Source organism: Hoplias malabaricus, chromosome 2 (genome assembly GCF_029633855.1).
Source record: "Hoplias malabaricus isolate fHopMal1 chromosome 2, fHopMal1.hap1, whole genome shotgun sequence".
Lineage (NCBI taxonomy): Eukaryota > Metazoa > Chordata > Actinopteri > Characiformes > Erythrinidae > Hoplias > Hoplias malabaricus.
The window spans coordinates 11,026,685-11,052,328 of record NC_089801.1 but is presented as its reverse complement, the minus strand read 5'-3'; the positions used below and the strand labels follow the sequence as shown (position 1 = coordinate 11,052,328).

Sequence of the window (25,644 nt, the reverse complement as noted above, 5' to 3'; positions counted from 1 at the left end):
TCTCGCTAATCTCACGTTGTCCGCCTGGGGCTACGTCTCTATCTGCAGTCTTGTTTACTATATAGTAACCAAACGGTGTTCCGCTATTTATTCCCAATTGCTTTCCAGTTTAGAATGTGAAGGGTACTCAATAGTAGTTCACTTCGTAGGGAGGTATGAACAATTGGGACGGCAGCTGGGATCCAAACCCGTCATCTGCTTGTTCCGTTCACGCCGATGCGAGTTAAGGAGGAAAGCATAAACGCCGGCAGGTGAGTGAGTTTTGAGTATATTCTTACCCACATATATATACATATTTAGAGGTGACTTATGTCTTTTACAAATAAGATACGGCGTAAATATACTGTGCTTTGGCTCATTCACAGGGTAACAGCGTTGCCGTTATTGTGGGTGCGTCTCAAATCACTCACTACTAAACGATTCATGCAATGTGTTCCTAAAGGAGGTGGGCTGTTTCAGACTCACATTTGAGTGTGACATTATGTGGTTTAGGACACAGCCTCAAATAGCGGGCTACTTTTTATTGTAGTAAACAAATAAAAGCCATGTATGAGATATTTGTTTGTTATTAAATCTGACCCTGTAGCCGCTCTTTTCACTGCATTAATGTGTATTGCCAAAACAACATGCTGCTTATCTTTACTTTGTGAAGGAACAGCTTGTCTCTTCAGTGCCATATGGTCACTGTCCACTCTAAGGACACAAGTTGATTAGTGAGTAGCCTTCTCTGAGTCGGATTAGCCATTGTGATTTAAGAATTTACCCTGTTTGCAATGCATATGGTACAAACTGCCTGACAACAACAATGCTGCTTTTCTACAGATTATCAAAGACTGCTGTTACTGGTTGCTGTAAATTATGTTCACTAACCAATGTATTACCATCCTTCACAGGGCTGTACACCTGCTTTAAATAACATTTTCCGAAGGTTCAGGTCCTTGTTTACACGCATGGATCACTTAGGGCAGATTTGTCATGTGGTGCCCTTATTCCATCACATAACCCACATAACCCTGAGACATCCACTAGGTTCACATCTGGTGACAGGGGCAACTCAGTAAATTAGAATGTCATCTAAACGTTCATTTATTTCAGTAATTCAAAAGTGTATAGATTAATTACAAACAGAGTGATCAATTTCGAGTGTTTATTTCATTTAATGTTGATGATTATGGCTTAAAGCCAACAAAACCCAAAAGCCATTATCTCAGAAAATTAGAATAATTAACACAAAACACCTGCTAACATTTTTTAAGTCTTTAAAATTTTCCATTAGTCTTGTTGAGTAGGTTACACAATCATGGGGAAGACTGCTGACTTGACTGATGTCCAGAAGGCAGTCATTGACACTCACCTGCTGTATCCAAGCGTATCAATGGAAAGTTGAGTGGAAGGAAAAGGTGTGGTAGAAAAAGCTGCACAAGCAACAGGGATAACCACAGCCAAGAAAAGATTGTCAAGAAAAGGCTATTCAAAAATTTGGGGAGCTTCACAAGGAGTGGACTGCTGCTGGAGTCTGTGCTTCAAGAGCCACCACACACAGACGTACCCAGGACATGGGCCACAACTGTCGCATTCCTTGTGTAAAGCCACTTATGGCCCTGAGACATCACCAGAAGCATCTCACCTGGGCCAAGGAGAAAAAGGACTGCACTGTTGCTCAGTGTCCAAAGTCTTGTTTTCAGATTACAATTTTCATTTAATTTGGAAATGAAGGTCCCAGAGTCTGGAGGAAGAGTGGAGACACACACAATCCAAGCTGATTGAGTCTAGTGTGAAGTTTCCACAATCAGTGATGGATTAGAGAGCCATGTCATCTGCTGGTGTTGGTCCACTGTGTTAAATCAAGTCCAAAGTCAGCGCAGACGTCTACCAGGAAATTTTAGAGCATTCCATGGTTCCCTCTGCTGACAAGCTTTATGAAGATGGGGATTTCATTTTCCAGCAGGACCTGGCACCTGTCCACACTGCCAAAAGTATCAATACCTGGTTTAATAACCACAGTATCACTGTGTTTGATTGAGCAGCAAACTCACCTTACCTAAACCCCATAGAGAATCTATGGGATATTGTCAAGAGGAAGATGAGAGACACCAAACCCAACAATGTAGAGCAGAAGGCCACTATCAAAGCAACCTGGGCTTCCATAACACCTCAGAAGTGCCACAGGATTGCTGATTGCCTCCATGTCATGTCGCACTGATGCAGTAATTCATGCAAAAGGAGCCCCGGTATGGAGTGTATATACTGTACATATTTTTCAGTAGGCCAACATTTCTGTTTTTAAAATAATTTTTAAAATGGTCTTATGTAATATTCTAATTTTCTGCGATAATGACTTCTGGGTTTTCACTTGCTGTAAGATATAATCATCAACATAAAAAGATATTGGAGATAATTCACTCTGTAATAAATCTATGTAAAATATGGAGTTTCAATTTTTGAATTGAATTACTGAAATTAATGAACTTTTTGATGATATTCTAATTTATTGAGCTGCACCTGTAGATTCGGTCGTTAATGTGCAGTAAGTTTTACTACCCAACAATATATGATATCCATTATATAAGATGTAAATCACGTGAGATGGAGTATTTAGAAATGTAGAGATATAGATTTAGTCCACTGCTGTTGTGAAGAGTGGTTATTCAAGTTTCTGATGCCATAGGTTTTAGAGTGAGCTGCTGATGCCAACAGATTGCGTTACATAAGATTAAACCCCAGCCCCTGTATGACAGGATTCAGACTGGGAAAACCAGACTGTGCACTTGAACCACAGCTTCCTCTTTCAAATGACTGACCTCCTTTCACCTGTGCAGCTTTTATAGATCACTGGAGGAGACGCCTTGTGAGTGGGCAGGTGCAGGAATGCAGTTCACCACTGGCCAAGGTACTGTCCGAAGGATGAAGTAAGCCTGCCGTGCCATGGACGATGTCCAGTCAAGACCGCATTCTTCCCGCTCGATCTGTTCACAGAGGACTGAGGATGATGCCCCAGTGGTGGGGAACCATGCTGAGGTAGCCTAAGTTAATCTGATATATGTCTGTATGTCGACACTTGCTGCTTTTGCTATGATTGATTTCAGCCACAAGAATTTTAGTGGTAATCTAGTATTGAGGATAGATGTGGATTACAATACAGTTCCTGTGATTTACAGCCTAGTGCTGCATTATAGGCAGCATGGTGACCATAGACTCGAGTGGCTGTTCGGGAGAGACTTATTCTGATAGTAATGCTTTTATATTATTGAAGCCTACCCACACAATTCTAAGCAGCTGAGCTCCTCTGCCATTAACTAGAAAATTAGGTATAATAGGTAATAGTATTTTTTACATTACAATAACAGCTTTAAAATCAGTGTGATCCTTCACTGACCTGTAACAGGGAGAACAGAGGCTCTTCTGTAGCTACTCTGGAACTCAAACTCAACACTATGTAGCTAGGTGGGCATGATATATATATTATTATTATTATTTCTGATTTTTATGGTATAATATAAAGCTGGGCAATTAAACAAAATTGGTATTCAGATTGTTAATTGATGTATTATAGTATATATTGACTATACTGTTTATATTGATTTTTCTTTAAATTCTGCTCACATTTTTTAAATAGTTAATTCTGTTAACACATTGGACCTGGATCCTGCATTCTGTGGATTAAAAAGCACAACGTATATTCTCAGCTTTATAACTCATGAATGCCTGAAGGCATCTTAGTGCTCCATATACTGTTAGAAACCGAAGATTCTACAGTTTCTAAAAATGCTCAATCTCATCGCAGTGCTGTGAAGCCTCTGGATGTAATCCAGTGTAAAAAATCACCTAAAAAAAACAAGGCACTCCTTCAAAATCTATGTTTTGTTTTGCTCTCATAATATGTCCCCCAGTGTGATCATGTACTGTCCCAATGTGGTTTCATCAACCAAATTTAACACCATCAGTCTGTTACAATACCCCAGCTTTAATACTTGAGCGTATTTACAGTATAAGCCTCGTCAGTGAACTATGAGGGCAACAATATAATGACTCATTAGTTGAAATCTAGGTAAAATTATAAATTAATCGTAATATTGGTTTGTAGTCATATCACCCAGAACTAGTATAGTATTTTCTGGCCCTTTTCATAAAATGTATCACACGGCTGTACAACATCCTCTGTTGTTGGTTTGCGCTGATTATTAGCCATATCAGAACTCATGCAGTTGCTGTGAAGCAGGGGTGTGGGAAACAAACTTTAGCTGTGCTGATATAACCTGATAATAACTTTCTGATATCCTGTTCTAGCATTTAATGACATATATCAGTGTGTCCTGTTCACACTGCTCTGTTGTGTAATAACAGTTGCTAGGGTCTTATCTCCTCTGCCTTGGTCCCCAAAGAGCTGTTTTTATGGCTGAAAGGAGTGGGACCCAGTGTGGTCTTCTGCTGTTGTAGCTCACCCACCTCAAAACCTTAATTACATACAAAATGTACTTTTGTAAAGAATGATAATTTGAGTTTCTGTTGCCTTTCTACTGCTCACAACAGTTTTTAACTCAAACCTGCTTTGAAAATCTCATATCAGCAGTCACAAAAATATATATTCTTCTGCTTTTCCTATTAGCATCACCTCTCGGTCAACCAAAACCTTCAGGTGCTGCCGAGACGCCCTGAAAGCCCGAGCACCACCGTAACCGAGGAGACAGTGTTCATCCCACGAGTGGTGCACTCGGTGGATGCCTGCACAAACACTGACCCTCCACACAAATGCTGTGGGTGGCTTCGCAGAAAGTGCCCCTGCCCACCAAGGGGCCTTCTTGCCGCCATCATCACCAAAGGTAAAGCTTTAAATCAGTTTTTACGGTTAATTACACAGTGAGTGTGTTGAATTCGACCCCTTTTCAACTAGTGAAACACCTGTGACATGCCGTGGTCAAAATAACACAAGGATCTAACACCACCCCAGCATTCTCCTCCTGTTTAAACAGCCCTGTTCAGAACAACCACTTTCAGCACCTGTTTCTTTAAATGAGAATGAGCCACATGTAGCAAAGTTCACAGAGGTGTCGTTGTCAGAATGAGTGTGTATTTACAAAACTGATAAGATGAAACTGTACTGTTTTCTTTTGACGTGATGTGAGCTGTTATTGTGTGCCTCTGCAGTATCCATGGCTGCAGTGTTGTTTGGGGTTGTGTGGTCCATCACTGAAAAGGAGTGTCTCCCTGGAGGAAATCTGTTCGGAATCGTCACTGTTTTTCTCTGCGCTCTCACTGCGGGGAAGCTAGTGGGGCTCATCCGCATCCCAAGTCTACCTCCCATTCCTCCTCTGCTGGGTAACACCACATTAAATGCCCCTCTATCTGTCTCTCACACACATATCCAACCATACAAATCCTTAGTTCCTTTTTTCTGCTCTTTAGTCTGAACATGAGTCAGTGTTTGCTGGGTGTTGATGACAGACGTTTGGAGATAACAGTGTTGGGAGTAGCAGGGTGTGCTGATTTCCATTAAACACACTGGACCCACATTATCTTACTGCTCTATGACCTGTCTTTTGTTCTGTAGCCATTAGAAATCTTGGCTTATTTTGTATATCCTCATAAAACAACTACGAACGTATACAAGCACAGACCCTGTACTTTGAACAGAAATTGGCAGCAGTGCTCAGCTTGACTTCGTTTTGACGCGTCTCGTCTTGAACCAGTCACAAGGCTTGATCACGCTGCCATGATCACAGACTCCTAAGGGTCGTTGTACTGGGAAAGCTGATTACGGAAAAATGTCAGAATGAATATTTTGGATGTGTTGTTTAATTAAACACTTATCCACGCTCTGTTGAACTTCAAAAAAATTGTTTCAAATATTGAAAATTTTATAGATTGTCAACAGAAGTCTAACTGAGCTAAAATGTACATTTTCTAGTTCAAAGAGCTGTTTGTTTTTTTAAATATTTTTGTCTTTCACAGGGAAATTCTAGGAATTCTTTTGCCTCCATGTTTGAATCTGCTTGTTAGGGTACACAATGTTATATTGATTGTAATTTTTTTTTATTTTGTTTTTGACAATAACATAGTAAACCTCAGGAGGGTACCATTTGAATCTGGAAGCCCAGCATCATGTAGCTACTCTAAACAATAGAACAGAATAGCTACAACAGGTTCATTTTAGGTTGAATGGGTTCGTTTGCCTGAGCACTGCTGTAACTAAGGAGACACTCTGCAAATGGTGCAAGCGTCAGAAAGATTTTGAAGCTATAATTTTAAGATAAAATATTACCTAGTTTTCATCTAATCAAATTATTTAATTACATTACAACAGTTACTTGAGTTGTTTTTTGTTTTTTTTTTGGCCCTCGATTGTAAAGCATCCTTGGGAAGTGTAACATTATTATTATTTGACACTTTGGTTTCTTGTTTCTGCTCCTGTTTCGCTGTGTTCTGTTCATGGAGCAGTGATGGTGTTATTAATGTGGTATCATGTTTTAAACACCTGTATCAGAGTAGATCTTGAGCATTATGTTTTTCATAAACAAAGATTATAAATTGAAAACGAAAGCATCATTCTGAACATATTTAGCCAACAATATTTGGCTAGTGTTTAGGGTTCCTTCTGCCAAACAAAGTGATGATGATGATGATGATGATGGTGGTGGTACAGATATGAGAAAAAGTGTATGGAATTGATACTGTTTTTAAAGAATACACTTCAGAAAGTCCAGACCAGAATTAAACTGATATGAAATATTATGTACTGTATGAACAGAGTAGACGTGGGATTTCTGGCCGACGAGGCTTTTTTTCCCCTCTTTCTTTTAGAAAAAGCTCTTTTGCTCTGGCCTGGAGATCTACGTATAAAAAAAAAAAAACTACTGGAATTTTCCAAAAACTCATACATTTTTGAATAAACACAGTCAGAGGCCATTGCAGTCTTGCTGCTTAAAATGAATTTGGATTTGTTTTTTGTTGATGTTTCATTGACATCAGTAAAACAACAACCTGTGTTTATACGGTGCTGGGCAATATGAGCGCAAACCAATATCACAATTAATTGTACATTTTACCATGATTATGATTAAATAACAATTAGTTTGTTTTTGTATTAGTGACTCATAGTTCAGTGACGAGGCTTGTGCTGTAAATATGCTCCAGTATTAAAAATGGGACATTTTTTCTAAATGATGGAGCTTGTTCCTCTCTTGTTTTCATTTTAGCATTTTTTATATTTGGTGTGTGCTTGTGCTTTGGTCGCTGAAACTGTTTTTTCTCAGCATTTACATTTGACTTCTTTTTGTTCAGTGTCGTCTTAATTATAGTCAAAACACAGCACATAAAAAAATCCATTGACGCTGTGTTTTTCTTTGGTATGAGGTGCTCGGTCGACCTCTGCATTTAGGTTGGTTGCATAGGGGCGGAATCACATGAGTACAGCCGTGCTAGGACTGTACATAAACACACAGTGGAGACATAACAGAATAAAAAAAAAAAAACAATATAGTTAATCAGTATAGAAAAGACTATGTTGATTAGATTTGCCCTGAATTGCCCTGCCATATTAAAAAAAAAAAAAAAAAAAAAATATATATATATATATATATATATATATATATATATATATATATATATATATATATATGTATATATATATATGTATCTTTGACAGCAACGATATGGATATGTGTACATATGTGATCATAGAAATTTAATATACACAATCCACTGTGTACCATGTATTACATGCATCCACTCATTCACAGCACACACAATTTGTATTTTTTTGTGTGTGTGTGTTTTTGTTTTTACAGGTATGCTGTTGGCAGGAGTCCTCCTCAGAAACATCCCTGTGGTCACTGAGGCAGTCTACATCAACTTCAGATGGTCAGCTGCCCTGAGGAACATTGCTCTGTCTATAATTCTGGCCAGAGCCGGCTTGGGACTGGATGGTTCGGTATGACACTTATTCTCTTACTCCGGCCGTAGAATCGTCATTAGCTCACCATAGCTCACTAGACTTGGGCAGACCACAGAAAAACAGACTGGGGGTCTTGTTTCATAGTGTGGGTTGGAAAGCTCCAGAACCTGGAATTAATGTATACATAGAAATTTTGGATTATTTTATTTTTTAATTAATAATTTTTGTAATTAATTTGTTATTACCACATTTATATGTATATATATATATGTATATATATATATTCCTTTTTTTATATATATATTTAACCTGTTAAATGTACTATTTGCTAAAATCTCCCTTAATAAAAATAGCTGGCAGTTACATTTTGATGATGTATGTGATTGATTAGAACGTATCAGTGGTCTTTTTATGTGGTGTGTTTATATGTTCCTGCAGGCCCTCAAGAAGCTGAAAGCAGTGTGTGTACGTGTGGCCATGGGGCCCTGCCTCATAGAAGCATCCACTGTGGCACTGGTCTCCCACTTCCTCATGGGTCTTCCCTGGATCTGGGGCTTCATATTGGGGTAAAGAAACATTCTAACAGCCAGGACTCTCACAAATAAATATTAAAAGCCTCTTAAATTATTCCAGTTCAGCTTACATTTCATGTGCCATGGATCTGAATTAACTGGTGTATTAATTTTTTAACACTTCTGTGTTATGATGGATGCACAAGTATATCTGTGTCATATTGGGAGTGGGAGATAAATTGCACATATATTGCAAGCCTGTATTCTGTTGTTTCTAGCTGAGCTGTTGTTTTAATGGTGGGCTATTACTGTAAAATCCTGTAACCTAGCTATATTACCACTCCTGTGTTTCTGAGAACTCAGATAAGACGCAGTACATATATGCATTTTTCTTTACCTCTTTTCGGCAGATTTGTTCTAGGAGCCGTGTCTCCTGCTGTGGTGGTCCCCTCCATGCTGCTGTTGCAGAAGAACGGTTACGGTTTAGAGCAGGGCATTCCCACACTGCTGATGGCAGCTGGCAGCTTTGATGATATCCTCTCCATCACAGGCTTCACCACCTGCCTGGGCATAGCTTTCGCTACAGGTAAAGTGCCCGCTCCCTTGAAATGTTAAGGGCCAATGTATAGAGTACTCTATAGAGTCATTAGGGACAATGTAGAACTGAAACTGCTGCTGATGCTGGATTGTTTATATTGCCATGGCGATAAATGGTGACACACTCTGGCAGTTAATTACTATTAACTATTAAAGGGACTTTAGGTTTGGCAATTTTTTCTCCTGGGCTCCCCCTATATTTGCAGAGAGTATTTCACTTTTACAGCACTGTACTAAAACAAAGAAGTTTGAAAAGTTACATAGTGCAGTTCCTGCAGTGCTGATATTACGAATCAGCAAATCATCAAAATCATTTTGAAGCTATAATTTTATGGTAAATATTCTACCTACTGTTTCTTTAAATTGCATTTGCAAGTAAATCTACCTGTAGATGTATGTTTTGGTATTCTACTAGGTCTTGCATAGCTGTTAGGTGTCCCATTAATTTACATATTGTAATATTTCCACAGTTGTATTAATTTAATTTTTTTTCTCTTTTTGTTGTCCTTTCCTTGCACAGTACTGTAGCCTTAGCACTAGAACTTATATACAGGACAGTGTGCCTTATTAATTTAACATGGCCAGCGTTTTGCTGCCCCCTGTAGGCTCCACCTGGTTTAACATCCTTCGAGGCCTTTTGGAAGTTTTAGGTGGGATAGCTGCTGGTGTAGCTTTTGGCTTCTTTCTTCGTTATTTTCCCAGCAAAGACCAGGTGAGAGCACTTTCCTGCAACATTCAGAATATAGAAACCATGAGAAACATGTTCAAAAGTTTGTAGACAACTCTGTAAAATATTGAAATCCACTGTAAATGCTATATGTTCAGAAAAGATACTTATGCATGCACAGCTTTTTATAATCATGAACTTGAATGGGAAATTCTGGAACGGTTACATATGAGCTTGCATTCACCACACTCATAGTCAGTTATAGGTGTATAATGGCTTGATGGAGTCCCATCCAGTACTTTTGGGATGAGTTGGATTAGCATTTGTAATACATAACTAATAATCCATAATCAGAATTAAGTGTCATTAATGCTCTTGTCGTTGGATGCTATTTACTCCTTGCAGAAATGTTCAACCATCTAGTGCAGGGTTTTTCAAGTCCTGGGTCATGACGCATGGATGGGTCGTGAGCCAAAAAATAAATACAGGTTGTACAAAAAAATAATAATAAAATATCAGAATTTTTTGCAAGCACGTAAACACAAAATGAACATGTATACGTACGTCTCCTTGTTCACTCTTAAGTTAGCTATGCACCAGTCTGCAGCAATAGGAGCACTGCTGGACAGGTAAATTTAAGGCGTCATGTGCCTTCGGAAATGTTCAATAATCCTATATTTTCACCCACTCCTAACTCAGATTCTTGTGATATGAAACTGAATTCAGCCTCTTATTCTGCAGTTTTTTGGTAACCTTCCAATTCCACCTTAAATGATGCAGTAACATCAGGTGCTAGAATGTAGTTGATTCACAATTTAAGGTGGAACTGTAAATTTACTATCACCTACTCAGACATTAATGTACTACTAGTGATGTTTTATGCTTGTTATGAAGTAAGGGGTCATAATATATTAAAATGCATAAAAATAATACAATAGATAAAAAATAGAAAGATAAAATAGAAAAGATAATACAATTGTTAGAAAACACTGACATTTGAATGTTTTTATCCCAATAAGACTGAGACCCTCCTACCCCTAGGCAAAACAAAGAAATGGGACAATGTCAGATATATTATATTTTTTAAATGTAGTAAACGTTCAGAGTTTGTGTTGATTGGGTCGTGATATAAATCATTGGACAAAATGTGGGTTGCTTCAAAAAGGTTAAAGCTAGGTTAAAGCCTTCACAGAAGAGTAGAAGCTGTTACTGCAACAAGAGAACAAGTTGATGCTATATAAATGTTTTTTTATCTCCTTCCTACAGAAAGACCTGGCTGTAAAGCGCTCGTTCCTGCTGCTGGGGCTCTGTGTATTTGCTGTGTTTGGGAGTAATGTGGCGGGTTTCCCAGGCTCAGGAGGACTCTGTACACTGGTGCTGGCCTTCCTAGCTGGAATCGGGTGGAGAAAAGCCAAGGTTAGAGCCCCCCCCCCCCCCCTCCCCCCTCTCAAAAAAAAAAAAAAACAACTGCACAGTTTCTTTTATTTATGTTTTTGTACTTGGACAAAAAACCTTCAGATGCTATTCTTTTCTCCTTTTTTCTCAGACTCAGTTCTGTTCTTTCCAATTCCCACACCACTTTGCTACAACTCCTTCCCTCTAATGACATATGAAGCATTAGTGTTACGTCCACAGCGTGAAAAGAACGTTTCTGTTTGTTTGTTGTTAAAAAGCATGGGCTGTTAAGCAGGAGCTAATTTTTTTTTCACTACTGTTGAGTGCAATATTTTGCATACCCCTGTTCAGTGTTATGTTTAGTTGATTATCTAAGTGAAAATGAATACAAAGAACACTGTTGTGCACATGGTAAAATAAAATTACTCTTTATATGAAGGGTATAACCTACTGTGTGGGAAAAATACACCCATAAATCTGGCCCTGTACAGAGGTCCTAGCACGTTTTAAGATATTAAGTTTTATCTGTCTATGTATTAAGAACAATTTTATATATTGTTCAGGAGCGCATAATAAAATAAATACTCCTGAATGGCCCAGCCCATCTTCCTAACCCCATCACACAACCCCTTAGTAATGCAGGCATTTATCAGCCATCATGACAGAATTAGGCTGTTAGTGTTCTCCTCCAAGCATGTTGAGCTCTTCTGAAATTGTGTAAACAGTACTTTGAACAAAAAGAAGTGAAAGAAGCAGCATGTGCTGCCTTTCACAGTTTGGTGACAGTGTATACTTGAAGATGTGTGGTGTTTGTATTGACTAAGTTAGGGGGAAAGACACGACTCTTGGGTTGAAATGATGAAGCACTCCGCATTTTGTGTTCACAGGTTCCAGTAGAGGAGATTGTGGGCGTAGCATGGGATGTGTTCCAGCCTCTGCTGTTTGGGCTCATTGGTGCTGAGATCACCATCAGTGCTCTAGACCCCAGCACAGTGGGTGAGAAGACCACATGCAACTAGTCTACCAAACACCAAAGTGTGTTAACAGAATTTAGGGTGCTTTTCCACTGCATGGTACCTACTCAACTCGGCTGTGCTCTTTTGCTTTTTTTCTTGTGCTTTTTTGCTTTTCCATTGGGGAAATTTGGTACCATGTACCTGGAAGCAGGCATTCTTTTTAACACCTACTCGCTTATACTTCCCAATGTGTTAAGTAGGATTTAAACTGTGATGGGTAAACCTTGCAGAGTGCTGATTGGCCAAACAGAGCTGTCAATCATGACAACCACAGTGATCACATTTGTTTTTATCAGAATCACAATGACAGATCGTAAAATTACGCTGTGCTTTTTGAAAATGTTCAAACGCTCCTTAATTCAGTGGCAAGAGCAGGATGGTGCAACAAGAAATGAAAAATCTCTACAGATCATGATGTGTAAATGACATACATACTTATTAATAATAACATTTTTTCATTCATTATCTGTAACTGCTTATCCAATTCAGGGTCGCGTTGGGTTCAGAGCCTACCTGGAATCATTGGGCGCAAGGCGGGAATACACCCTGGAGGGGGCGCCAGTCCTTCACAGGGCAACACACACACACTCACACCTACGGTCACTTTTGAGTCGCCAATCCACCTACCAATGTGTGTTTTTGGACTCTGGGAGGAGACCCGAGCACCCGGAGGAAACCCATGTGGACACAGGGAGAACACACCAACTCCTCACAGACAGTCACCTGGAGCGGGAATCGAACCCACAACCTCCAGGTCCCTGGAGCTGTGTGACTGCGACACTACCTGCTGCGCCACTGTGCCGCCTCCAACATTTATTAAAACTGAGCATTAATTGGTTTCTTTGCTCTGAGGTTGCACTTGGTTTCACTGCATTAACAGTTTTTTTTTTTTTGTAAGTGAGAATGTTCACCGCTATTTACACAGGAAACATCTGTGTATGTGTGTGTGTATTTTCTCAGGCCTGGGACTCGCGGCTCTCATCATTGCTCTGACGGTGCGAATCTTCTTCACCTTCCTCATGGTGCTTTGTGCTGGTTTTAACCTTAAAGAGAAGCTTTTCATTTCTCTGGCCTGGATGCCTAAAGCCACTGTTCAGGTAATTTTAGCAGAGATAAAAATAACCGTCCTTCTGTTACAATTCCAAATACATGTCTTTGGCATGCAAAACACTATCTGTAATACACATCAAAGTGTTATCATACCATTCTGCCACTTCCAAGTATCACTGTGGTATACAGTGGGGATGTGGGTAAGAATGTGCATACTGAGTGGGGTTTAATTGCCCTGCAGTAGCTCGTGGGTGAGCAGCAAGGTTTAATTACTATTGTGGTTGCTCATGGAGTGGGTGGTAGCTTATTTGTGTTTTACAGGAAGGGCCCTCACTCAGTAACTGCCAAATAGATCAAATCGTCTCTGTCCAAAGAAAAACACATATCTCTGTTTTTGTGGATTTTTCGTTTAATACATCATTTGAACACAGAAACTGTCCTTTACACTGTGTGAACCATGAGGAATGGACCAATAGAAATGCTCCACAATTACATGGAATAAAGTTTTACATTGACACCCATTGAAAGTTAAGAAGGTTTTATTCCTTCTCCTGTGAAGTTACTAGTTTAAAAATAAATGTTTCTTTTTTCTTTTTTTGGACAGTGACAATTTGACTATTTATATGGCAGTATAATAATAAACACCCACTACACACAGTACTTGTCCGAGCTGCTCCACTGATAGTCTCTGGAATTCCTTTGTCCCCTGAGCCATCAGGATCTATAATGCCACTAATAAGAGCCAGAGGGAGTTAACTAAACATTAACACTTGTTTAAGACTTGTCATCTATGTGTATGTCATGCATGTATATCTACAACTATACTTCATGTTTACATATACGTATATCTATATCTAGGACCGTATATATCTAAAACACATTCATCCATTGTTTAGTTCAAATCTGCATACATCTGGCCATTGATTCATGTGAATTTGAGGTGAATTTATCTACTGTGTGAATTTTTCTACTGTGTTTCTACTTTCATTGCTGTTACATGCTACTGAGCTTCTAATTTCCTTCGGGATCAATAAAGTATCTATTATTATTATTATTATTATTCTTGGAGTGGGTCCAAAACAGGGGGCGGCCATTTTAAAATGTGTTTAGGTATAGAGGTATTGGTTTACTGGGTATTTCAAAAATTATTGGACCGATTCCTCACCTAACACTCTCTCGTTTCAGGCGGCAATAGGCTCAACAGCTTTAGACATGGCACGGTCTAAACAGGAGGAGACGATGCAGCAATATGGAATGGACGTCCTAACTGTAGCGGTACTTGCCATCCTCATAACGGCCCCCATCGGAGCTCTATTGATTGGCCTGTGTGGACCACGGCTGCTGCAGAAACCTAAAAACCCTGAGTGGGGTGAGAATCGTTCTCATACACACACATACACATGTTGTACAATAAAATGAGCAAGTTTTGTCTTGGTCATGTTATAAATCTTACATTGTACTGACACCTACTGTCCTGGATGTACTTGTGATGCTGTATTCAACCTATTTTAAACATGACCAACTCCCTGTGGGGGGTGTGCTCTATATAGTGTAAACTCTTTCATTCAGGGATTACAAAGCAAACTGATTAATCTCCTGAAAATTGCACAAACAATAATCATTTTCATAATTATTGGTGGCAACAATGTCTTACACCCAGAACATTAACAACACATGTACAGCCCCAGTTCCTGAAAAGTTGGGACGCTGTGCAAAATGTAAATAAAAAAAACAGAATGCTATGGTATTTAAAGCTTGTGAAAGACTGTTTGATAAATAGTGAGACAATTCAAGAATAAAGTTTCTCAACCTAAAACAGTAAAGAACTTGGGGATTTCATCATGTACATCACATAATATAATGAAAAGTTTCAGAGAATTTTGAGAAATTGATATATATAAGGGACAAGGCCCAAAACCAACATTGGCTGGCTGTGATCTTCGTGCCATCCTTCTGCACTGCATTAAAAACAGACAGTGCTATTTCTTCTGCATCCACAAAAGCAAGCTAAAACTCACAAATTCAAAGAAGAAACCAGATATAAACAGGATCATGTAATGCCACCATCTTCTATGAGGCAAAGTGGAAAATGTCCTGTGGCATTTAATTAATGTGTTTAATTAATTTTGGAAACCATGGCTCCTCTGACTTGTTGAAAACGCACAGTAAAAAAGCCATGATGGTATAAGGGGGCATTAGTGCACATGGCATGGGGGCCTTGCCCATCTGAGAAGACACCATTAATGCTCAACTTTAAATAGAGGTGTCAGAGCAGCATGCTCCAGACATCATCTTTTTCAGGGAAGTTCTTGCTTATTTCAGTAAGACAAAGCCAATCCACATTTTGCATGGATTGCAACAGCATGGTTTAGTAAGAGTCCAAGAGCTAAACTAGTCCAGACATGTCACCCATTAAAAATGGTAGATTATGGGGGAAAAAAAACAACAACAACTTTTGTTTGATGAGCAAGGAATCCTATAACAAGGAAGAACAGGAAAGTAGTTGTCTTTCAAAACTACAGCGGCTGGTCTCCTCAGTTCCCAAAGACTTACAGAGTGTTTTTATAAGAAAATAATAGGTTTTAAATAATGTTCATATAATTTTTTTTGTTTACATTTTGTACAGCAACACAACTTTTTTAGAATTTAGGTTGTTGAGGGTGCGCCAATGTTTGCATACGACAGAACACCTAAATAGACTTTTTTGCTTCCAGTGGCTCTCTTGCCTATTCCCTCGCTGTGAAATATTAAAGAAGGTATGTGAAGATTATAAATTTACTGAGAGCCTCGAGTTATAACATAAACACATACATATTCAGTTTATGTAAATGAAATGCTTGTTAAAGTATGAAAGTTGATAGAAATTCAAGTTTCAAGCCGTGGATCAGCAGTATCTGGATTAATGGACTTTTTGTTCAAGGCTAATGTTACCTCTCCACAGTCTTTTGAAGTTGACCACGGCTTATTGGATTTGCATGACTGTAGGGCAGTGTTTGTTTATTGTGCTCTCCCCCTCTCTGTCACAATGAAAGGCTCTTTTTTCCCCTTTTTCTGACTTTGAACTTTTATTTTATTCCGTGTTTGAACAGCCAAATGGAAGCAGTGTCCTATTTAATCATCAGGACATGAAAGGAATGAAAGTAAAGTTTGGTGAGAGTAATATTTAACAACAGAATAAAATATGTTCAAGGGACAAAGTCAGATTCATTGCTTGTGCCTTTAAGGAAAGGCAAAATAAACCCAGCAAAATTACACATTTCTACTATTCAAAGTGTAACTTTGTACCTTTTAAAAATGGCTTTGAAAACTCACTACAGTGCTCATAGTTTAAATGATCACTAGGTAAGTTTTGTATATAATAGCCCTGTAGTTATGGAGCATACTATTACAGTACTGTCCTTAAAACTGCGTGTGGGTGGGAGGGAGGGGGGATGGTTTTCTATCCTCCTCCCAAAGTTACATAGTGCAGTTTCTGCAGTGAAGAGCCCAGTGCAGCAATGCAGACGCTTCAACCTGTAAACCTAACTGATACGGCCTATTCAAAAGAGACTAATTCACTGTGTTTTCTGGCTGGTGTCTGTTCTTTTTTAGCCGCAAGTCAAGGTACTTTGTCGGGTCCAGAAAATCCAGTGACCTACGAGAGCGCGATCTGAATCTTCGGGAGCTCTACTGGGGTGGAAGAGGCGAACCCCATCGTCATTCTCCAAAGCTGCCACCAGTTCTCCAACACTTTCAAGGGGCTTTCGAGGTGTTTTCATGTTGGACACTGTTTTTGTAAGATGCAATCCACTGGGTGTGGGGAAATCACAGTGTATATTTAGACACTGAAGGAGATGTATCACTGTACACAACTCCTACATGCCAGTTTTGAATACTTTATCAGGGAAGGCGTTTGAGGAAATGTCATGGATATGGTTCCAGACCGGTGTGTAGACAAACATGACTGAAACCTTGTACTTGAATGCTTGAAATGATGTTTGGCAAATGTAGCAAAGCTAAAGCTATATCATGGCATTGGGGTGAGATTTCAAAAACTAAAATTTACCTAATTTAGGTTTTATTGCAATGAAATGAGTAGATGTGTCCAAACTTTAAACCGGTCCTGTGTATTAATGAAGTAATATTTGGAAATATCATTTATATTTTCAAATAATTATACAAAATTAAATGACTGAAATGTATACAAAGTCATTCATAGTGGGTTAGTGGGAGATGGTAAAGATTTCCGTACAGCGATGGTGATAAGAACCAGGGATTTAAGGTTTACAACAAAAATGTGTAAATTATCATAAAAATGTGCTTCATAATCATTTTGTGAGGTTGAAAAATGTAAAAAAAAAAACAATGAACTCACACTACTCTGAATGGCTTTATTTACATGCTAACTGTTTAATTATGCTGACATGTAGGGGGGATATGTGGCTATTACTTTTAATAAATAAGTGGTAGACCCTTAGCACTTAGAATCTGGAGCTGAAGTATTATATGAAGTTACGGAACTGAAGTTACTATAAAAGTAAAAGCCTTGCTAGTTATTAGATCCAATAATTTTGTGTTTGTACGTCTTTATTGATTAGCTGCTGTTGTTTTGCTTTTATTCTTATTTATTGGTAACTTTTTATACGTTTAAACATATGTGTTTGATTTCTAGATTGTTTAAATAAAACATAAATCAGGAAAAAGCTATGTTTAAAAGTAAAAGCGTGAGTTAAATTACTGTTATTTCAGTAATTACCGCAATTAACATAGCGTTTGTACCCATCTGAATACATAGAGGCAGTATACGTTGCTATTAAGTGTTAGGGGAGGAAAGCATTTATTTTTAACCGGATGAATTTCACACTTGTAATCAATTTTTTAAGATATTTCTGTTAACGTTTGACTTTTAATGTTGATTAAATCATGTCTGTGTCCCTTTACAGACTCAATACAAGGGGCCTTTTACATTAATCAGTTTTCTTGGATCATTTTTGAGCAGTACATTATGACCCTTATATAATAGTCCTACCTTCCTCCAAAAATACATAGTGTGGTTTCTGCAGTACTTACTTTTACTTTAAATGTGTAATTTATTTAAATAGTAAAATATGCATCAAGAGTACAATAATGTAATTCTGTACCAAAATTTACATGGAATTAACCATGCACACATTTTTCATTGTTGCTTTGTCTTCATGGACTATGTTTTGAATGTATGCTGTTATCTTTCAGGGTTGTACGACCAGTGATTGTGTAGACTTCACTACTTGTTACTGTAGAAGGCCTCAGTGCCTTAGCTGATATTTAATACTTTTTTTTTAAGCTACAACAAAGGCCAGTGAATATCGATGCAGAGTCAAGTGAAAAAAAAAAATTAATAAAAGCTAATAGAACTTAATCATTCATTTTCACCTGGAGTTGCATTCTCATTTTTTATATTATTATGTAATATAAAACAGCTTTTACTATGGACACCTACTGGCCTGGCTGTGTCATTCTGTATTGAAGCTACTGTAAACATGGTAGGGCCCACTATGTGGAGCATGAACTATTTTATTAAGGGACTACAGAGCAATCTGATCTTCCTTTTCAAGTAAGAGGCACTTTAGAGAGAGAGAGAGAGAGAGAAATTTCTAATGCTTTGAAAGTTAATAAACACAGGGGTGGTTCAGGAACTTTGATGGAGGATAGCGTCCACATAAATCTCTCTTTTTGCCAGAAGACTTGGAGTAAAAGCACAATTTCTGCTGGAACAAGGAGGATTAGATCAGTTCTGGTGTAGAACTTTAATGTTCATAATATGAGGCATGTTATAGAGAGAGGGAGAGGCATTTGGTTAAAAAAGCAAGCGATGAAATCCCCTTTCTAATTTGAAAGCATATCTCAGTACGGTTGAGTTTGTGTTTAAATGCAAATTACAGGAAAATGAGAACTTTACAAAGAGGCCTATAAAGAAAATTTGATATATGGCCTGTGTTTGTATTTATTTATTTATTTATTTTTTCAGTGACATATTCCATAGTCAGTGTATGTATGTATGTATATGTGTGTGTGTGTGTATATATATATATATATATATATATATATATAAAATTACTGACACAAAACAAACATTTTTTTTTTGTGTCAGTTATTTTCAGATATTTCCCACCACGATTTGGTTCAGAGCAGGACTCTGTGCTGGCCTTTTCATTATTTCAATTTAACAGTTAACTGCTTTAAGGAAATGCTTTATCAGTTTGGCAGTGTGGCTGAGAGCATTGTTTTGTATAAAAATTGCTGGCTGATTGTGAGGTGCTCACAGGTGGAGAACTGTATTGTCAAAGGAGATTCTATTAAAACTTTAGCATTTGACATGTATCTGTATAAGACAGTAATAAACTTTACTAAATGATTACGTAATGTCACAGTTACTTAAATAATGCTAATAATTAATGAATTAATAATAAAATCAAGAACTCAGGAGTCACAAGGCAATGCCTTACTGCAGCACAGGAGACTCTAGAAGGAGCAGTGGATGTGTGTGTGACTAAAAACATTTATAGATTGTGCTTGTGCATATTTCCCTCATTTTCAACAGCTGTGAATTAGAAGACAGGCTCAAGTTTAGACAGTATTTTATTTTACAAAAAAAATAACATTACAGCTACAAATGTAACATGACTTGTATGAAAATAATAACAAACAAAACAGGAATATTAAGGCAACTACTTAGGGGAAGGGAATATATATTTATACACATATACACAAAGTGTATATATAGTATATTGAATATAGAGCACTGTGCAAAACTCAGATCACCCTTCACTCATTTCAGTTCAAATAAAAATAGCCAAAAGTTATTCATTTCTCAAAATATTTCTGATGAGAAATGTGTAAAAAATAATTGTCATAGTTAAACAGAAAATGGATTTAACATGTGTGTGTGACTTTGTAGACCACTAAACAGCACTTAAACTCCCCTCTCATTTCAGATTTGAAATCCACAGTTGTTCCTGGTTATCCTTAAACTGTTATACGTCAAGTTCAAGAAGTTTGTCATTTCAGCAGTATACAGTGTTTACATAGTTATATGGATATAACTGGATTGTAGGTAGCAGAAAATGGAACTAAATATCAAGCTAGGGAAAAGCTTTTGAAAAGATTCAAAGCTCTTGAAGTAAAATACTGAAAAAAATGATTTATTGAAAAATGAATGAGTTAATGGCTATTTAAATGACTAAAAAATTAAATCCACAAAAGGTGATCTGATGTCTGCACAGTGTGAATATCGAGTGCCTTATAGCTGTGCAGTAGGTGTTTCTTATAAAGTGGACAACAGGTTTATTTGGACTGTATTCAGTGAAGATGGAGTTACTGTGTTTATGATTGGGCTCCAAATCACCAATCTGTAATCTTCATTGTTGAGAAAAGCAAACATGGATTTAGAGTTTTCAGCAGCAAACGTTAAAGAAATAGGATAGTGGCCCAGCATACGAGACCTTTTAAATAATTTAATAGATGATGACAAGAAAACCAACAAAAGTGAGAAAAGGTGATGATCCCAATGATATGCAACAGGACTGTTCATGGAAAAGGCTCTAAAACAGTAAATAGTGTAAGGGAAATCTAAGCCTAACTTTCACTGTGATTGCAACCAACATCTGACACTGATTGAGTTAAGGTTTTAGCGTTTTGGTTTTTGAAAGTTGTCAAACTTAAATTGAAACCTACAGCTTACAACGTACAGTAAATGATCACATTATAATCACAATCCCATATGGGCAGAAAAATAACAATTGTGTCTTCAGTTTGCCATTGAAGATTGTGGTCCAGTTATGCTTCGAACTTCACTTAAGGCAGACTGCGTAGACAGCTTAAGAGCAGTAAAAAATAATAATTAACAGATGATTTTAAGGCAAACCAATGGAGCCAAAACTAGTCCTTAAGAAAGAGTCAGCTTTCACAGCATGGGAATATATTGAACAGCTTTTACTTTTACAAAGGTGATGATGGATGTAGACACAATACAGCAGGCTCCTTGAAGAAAGTGGACAAAACTTACAACAACAGCAAGAAAACGAGTGGCTTTTTCCAGAAGAAAACCAAAGCTCCTTATCTGCCCTCCTCCCTCAAAGATGGATAGGAAAAAATGTGGATTATAGAATCTTCTTCTTCAGTATAAGTGGCCCCACATTGTCCCCGGTCAATTCGTTGTGCTTTATGTGTGATTTATCACAAACAGGAAACTGCAAAAAAAAAAAAAAAAAAAAGTCAGTGTGGCATTAGGAGTTTTGATATTGAGACAGCAACATCAGACGCAAAGCAATTCCACCCTCGGGAGCTTTGACTCAGCCGTTTTTTTGCCGTACTAAAAAGAGGAAGCCAAAATACCACAGGCCATGTGGAGATATGCAAAACATGCTTCACTTTCAATAGGCTACTTCCAGTAAACTCTAACTTCCCCCCTTTAGAAGGGCACAAATGATCATTTTTTTTCCTGAGACATCAGCAAAAAAATGTAAAATAAAATGGTCTGTACAAATCATTTGCTGGCATTATGCATGTCACTGACATTTGCCAAGATCTTGTCATTGTTTCACTTTTACATACTCTGTTGTTCTGGATCTCATCCAACATTTAAAACAAGAGTAAACTTGAATGTACATGTTTGCAGCTTCTCTGCATCAAGTTCAAAACATACCAAGATGCCACAAAGTGGACTTTACATATATTCTGCAGCATTCTTTGGATTATTGATAAATCATACAAACACATATCTATTTAAATTATCAAAGAATATAGTTAATTGAGAGAATGATTTATGCTAATAAAACGCTAAGTAATATTTTCCTCCTTAAACCTACAGCTTCGTAATCATGACGTAATCAGCTTCACTGAGCTGTAATAAGGAGAATAGTGTTTCTGTTGTTGATACCCTGGGCTCAGCACTGCAGAAACTTAAATGCAACTTTGAGGAAGGGAGGAAACCACACCCTCAATTTGAGGACAGTGCAGTAAAAGTGAATTACATTCTGGTGGAACCCAGGAGCAAAAATACCAAATCTTACCTATTGTTTCTTTAAAATATTATTCAATTAATAGTTCTTAGAGATTTTGTCTGGCATTTTAAAGAAACTCATTTGCCACTTTTTTTCCCCACTTTTCACTCAAGAATATTTCAAACCTCTATCAAACACACAAGCCCTTTATTTAGCTCAAAATGCAACACATATTGGGCCAGTTTTCTGAGCAAGCAGACATAAAACTGGCCAAATCTTTGACATACATGCCAAAGGTTTCTTGTTCCTTACCGTTTTGGAGCGCCAACACCTGCAGTAACAAACATTGGTGCTTCGTAAGTCTTCTATATCGATCTCATTCACCACTTTGGGGTTTTCTTTTTGGATCTTCAGGTTGATGAGGCAGTCTCGCTGCTTCTTCTTCTTGGGCAGGAAGGGACGGATGGTAAGGTAGCCCAGCAAGGCCAAGATTCCTAACAGCGGCAGGAGACGCAGCCACTCTGAAACTGAATGGAGTATTATTCGTTGAATGAAAACACATACCAGGGTTTACGCATATTTGAGGGTATATTCAAAATGAATCTTTGTATGTTTTAATCCAGTAATAGCACAGGCATTCCCAGGTTAGTCACAGTAAAGAACTGGTAAAGATTTAGATTCTATCTTAAATCTTAAACCTATTCCGAATCAATTGTACAAAACTAAGTTCTTATAATTCAACACTGATAAATAAAAGGTGACTAATGTTAAGTTCAGTAGACAATCCATCAAAATAATGTGTGTGTGTGTTAACTGCACTAACAAGACACACTGGGCTCATAGTATTCACCTTTGTTTGACAGGTTTGTGGCCAAGAGCATTCCACAAAGGCCTAGCCAAATTCAAATAGGGTTCCCAAGAATGTTAGTTGATTTATTACATAGTTTAAGGGTAGTGTTTAGTAAAATAATAATAATAATTAAAAAAAAAAAAACCATTACACAACTTCCCTTTTACCCCAAATGTTGTGAGTTAGCCAAGATGTGTCTGGGGTCTGAATTTTGATCTGGAGCTATGAGGCTAATGTAGCTAACATGTAACAGAAACTTTCACAGAAATACCTAAAACCAGTTACAATTAAGAAGACAGCATATTAAACTAAAGGTTGAGTATGTAACCTTGATTACTTTTCCCTCAAAAACCTTTGAAAACATCTTTTGACTTAGCATTGGCTAATCTCTGAGCCACCAAAAAGCTAGCTAACTGTAAAGACAGTCCATGAACTGAAGATACAGAATACGAGTATTCAGGTTGATTCTTGCTGTATCAGTGTGATTTAGTTGCATAAAAAGTAGGCTTTATGCTTAATTAAACAATCCTAATCCAATTACATGATAACTTAAAAGACTTATGGCCATGGAGCATGATCCCACACTAATGTTATGAACGTAAATGGAGCATGAATCATCTTTTAAGCCACATTAAATCTAAAAGATTCGCCTCAGACGTGACTGATGGGTTCATATAAATGTGGGTTGAAACTGAGGTAAAGTCTTAGCCATTTCACATGACTGACTTCAAAAGCAATGGAAAGGTCTACTGTAGGACTGAATGCAGCTTTAAATTCCCTGTTATAATTACATCTCCTTTAAGGTAGCACTCTTCTATTTCTCCTTCAACAAAACACAGGCCTCAGGGAGAGGTGCAGTCCACATTCTGTAGCCTCTCCCCATGCTGTTTAGAATGGGCATCTAAGTAGGTATGCTAACCTCGCCACAAATAGGACAGCTACACTCACATGATATGCTCTGCTCAGAGCTAAAAGGAAATTCCATCAGTTTCTCAATGTTTCAGCTATTTTTCTGAGAGAAGAATAAAATGTCTGTATTTTGTCTGGAATGGACGAGTATAATTTTCACATTAATTATACTAATTAAATATAACATACTATTAATATCCAATAGGGGCCCTAGCAGGAAAAATAGCATTATCGTGATTTTGTTTACATTTTTTTAAAAATTGTATTTCTTACTATAGGGATTTGAAGCTTTGAATAATGTTTTTACAATAATATTATGACCGGGGTCTGCATATTTATATGGGACAGTTTTGTTGTTTAGGTAACAGAAAAATGAAGTGAACGTATATTTAAAGATTTAAAAAAACAATATATTTTCATTGTTACCATAGTGATAGCTGGTTCCATTCCCTACCATTATAACTTTTTTGTCAACTTTAATTCTCAACAAAGTTGGAAAGTAAATCTTTATGAATTTGGAACAATATCAGGATTCAAATCAGAAGCTGTATCTTGCTTTCTCACCACTTTTTTAGGTTAGTGTTTACCAAAGGAAGCACAAACCCCACGAGAAGCTGTAAGGGGTTATCACTTGTGCAAAAATATGTAGGTAAGCAAGAATCTGACACAGATCAACATTGATAAATTTGGGTAAATATTTTTCCCCTTGGTTACCCTTTGCTTTACAGAATAGAGGCACTCTAGAAATGTTTGAGAGTAACTTAGTGCATCATTTAATGACCGTGTACCTTTGAAGCCAGTTTGCAATAAAATGCTTTTAGGGAAATAGTTGTAAGTTTCTTTTCATTTCCCAGTCCTTGCTGTCTATACATAAAGCTGATAAAAAGCGTCGTTTGGATTTGTTTATTTGACATCACACACACACAAGGATAGGTTTTTAAATCTTATGCAGTGGGGAGTCAATTTCAAGTTCTAAAACTTTAACATTGTTCACGCATCACAACAAACTCTTATTCGAAACAAGCAAAGACAATACTGTGTCCCCTCTCCCAGCCTTTTATAAAGTTTCACATGAAGTGTAGCACTAAAACTTGAGCAGAAGAGAGGTAAAATAAGGGGAAGCAGCACAGAGATGACTGACACACAAACAATTGTCCACATTTTAGAAGCCCTTTGTTTACCTGTGAGCCTCGTAAATCCTCCGATAGTCTCAGGTAATGGCAGCTTCTTGAGGTAGGCTGGCAGCTGCACTTTAATAATCTTCGAAACAGTTTCCAGCACCATCTTGAATGACTTTGTGGGCGCTTTTTCATTTGCACCGAGCAAGATGTTCCTCTGCGTACGTCTACGTCACGTCGTCCGAGGTTCAATGACTCCCTACGCCCTACATAGGGCACTAGGGCACAACATGCATTGTGTAACAACCGCTTATTCACTCATTCGTTGCATTATGAAAAGCCACTTATGTTACGCTAAAACCTGTACTACTTGGATTCTCTCATTTATTTGTTATTATAAGTGTAGGAGCCATAGTGTCGTGACCTATTCAGGGAACTATGAAGGGAGTGAGGAGCCATTTGAGAGGCAACCGGACTGACCTGCGGAGGGAAAGTGTACGCTGCCACTTGATGCGCTGGCGTAGAGAGCAATGGTGAATTGGTGCAAGGGTTTGATTCGGTGCCAGAACAGCGACCGCCAATCAGCTTCCGAAGAGTTGGTGGCTCCCAATTGGCTGACATGAAAGAACGGGTCACGCCCACTACATCGATAGGCACTGTATTTGGTTAATTTTGTTAA

General features: G+C 37.9%; 2 protein-coding genes across 3 annotated transcripts; one reads left to right on the top strand and one right to left on the bottom strand.

The window, feature by feature from the left end:
- Window positions 1–147: 147 nt before the first annotated feature.
- si:dkey-162b23.4 (sodium/hydrogen exchanger 9B2) lies at window positions 148–18,990 on the top strand. 2 transcript variants are annotated; one of them, XM_066660174.1, is made up of 13 exons: window positions 148–251; window positions 2,820–3,018; window positions 4,607–4,820; window positions 5,146–5,316; window positions 7,785–7,927; window positions 8,330–8,457; window positions 8,814–8,989; window positions 9,606–9,712; window positions 10,934–11,083; window positions 11,950–12,058; window positions 13,039–13,175; window positions 14,314–14,497; window positions 16,720–18,990. In XM_066660174.1, exons 2-13 carry the CDS (start codon window positions 2,926–2,928, stop codon window positions 16,779–16,781), a joined length of 1,674 nt encoding a protein of 557 aa, XP_066516271.1. In that variant the 5' UTR covers window positions 148–251; window positions 2,820–2,925; the 3' UTR covers window positions 16,782–18,990. The 2 variants fall into 2 exon arrangements, with proteins under 2 accessions (XP_066516271.1, XP_066516272.1); XM_066660175.1 differs by lacking the exon at window positions 148–251 and adding an exon at window positions 582–713.
- A 734-nt stretch (window positions 18,991–19,724) lies between these two features.
- cisd2 (CDGSH iron sulfur domain 2) lies at window positions 19,725–25,429 on the bottom strand. Its single transcript, XM_066660176.1, has 3 exons — window positions 25,029–25,429; window positions 22,401–22,615; window positions 19,725–21,335 (listed from the first exon to the last, which is right to left on the bottom strand). Exons 1-3 carry the CDS (start codon window positions 25,129–25,131, stop codon window positions 21,246–21,248), a joined length of 408 nt encoding a protein of 135 aa, XP_066516273.1. The 5' UTR covers window positions 25,132–25,429; the 3' UTR covers window positions 19,725–21,245.
- Between the last annotated feature and the right edge of the window lie 215 nt (window positions 25,430–25,644).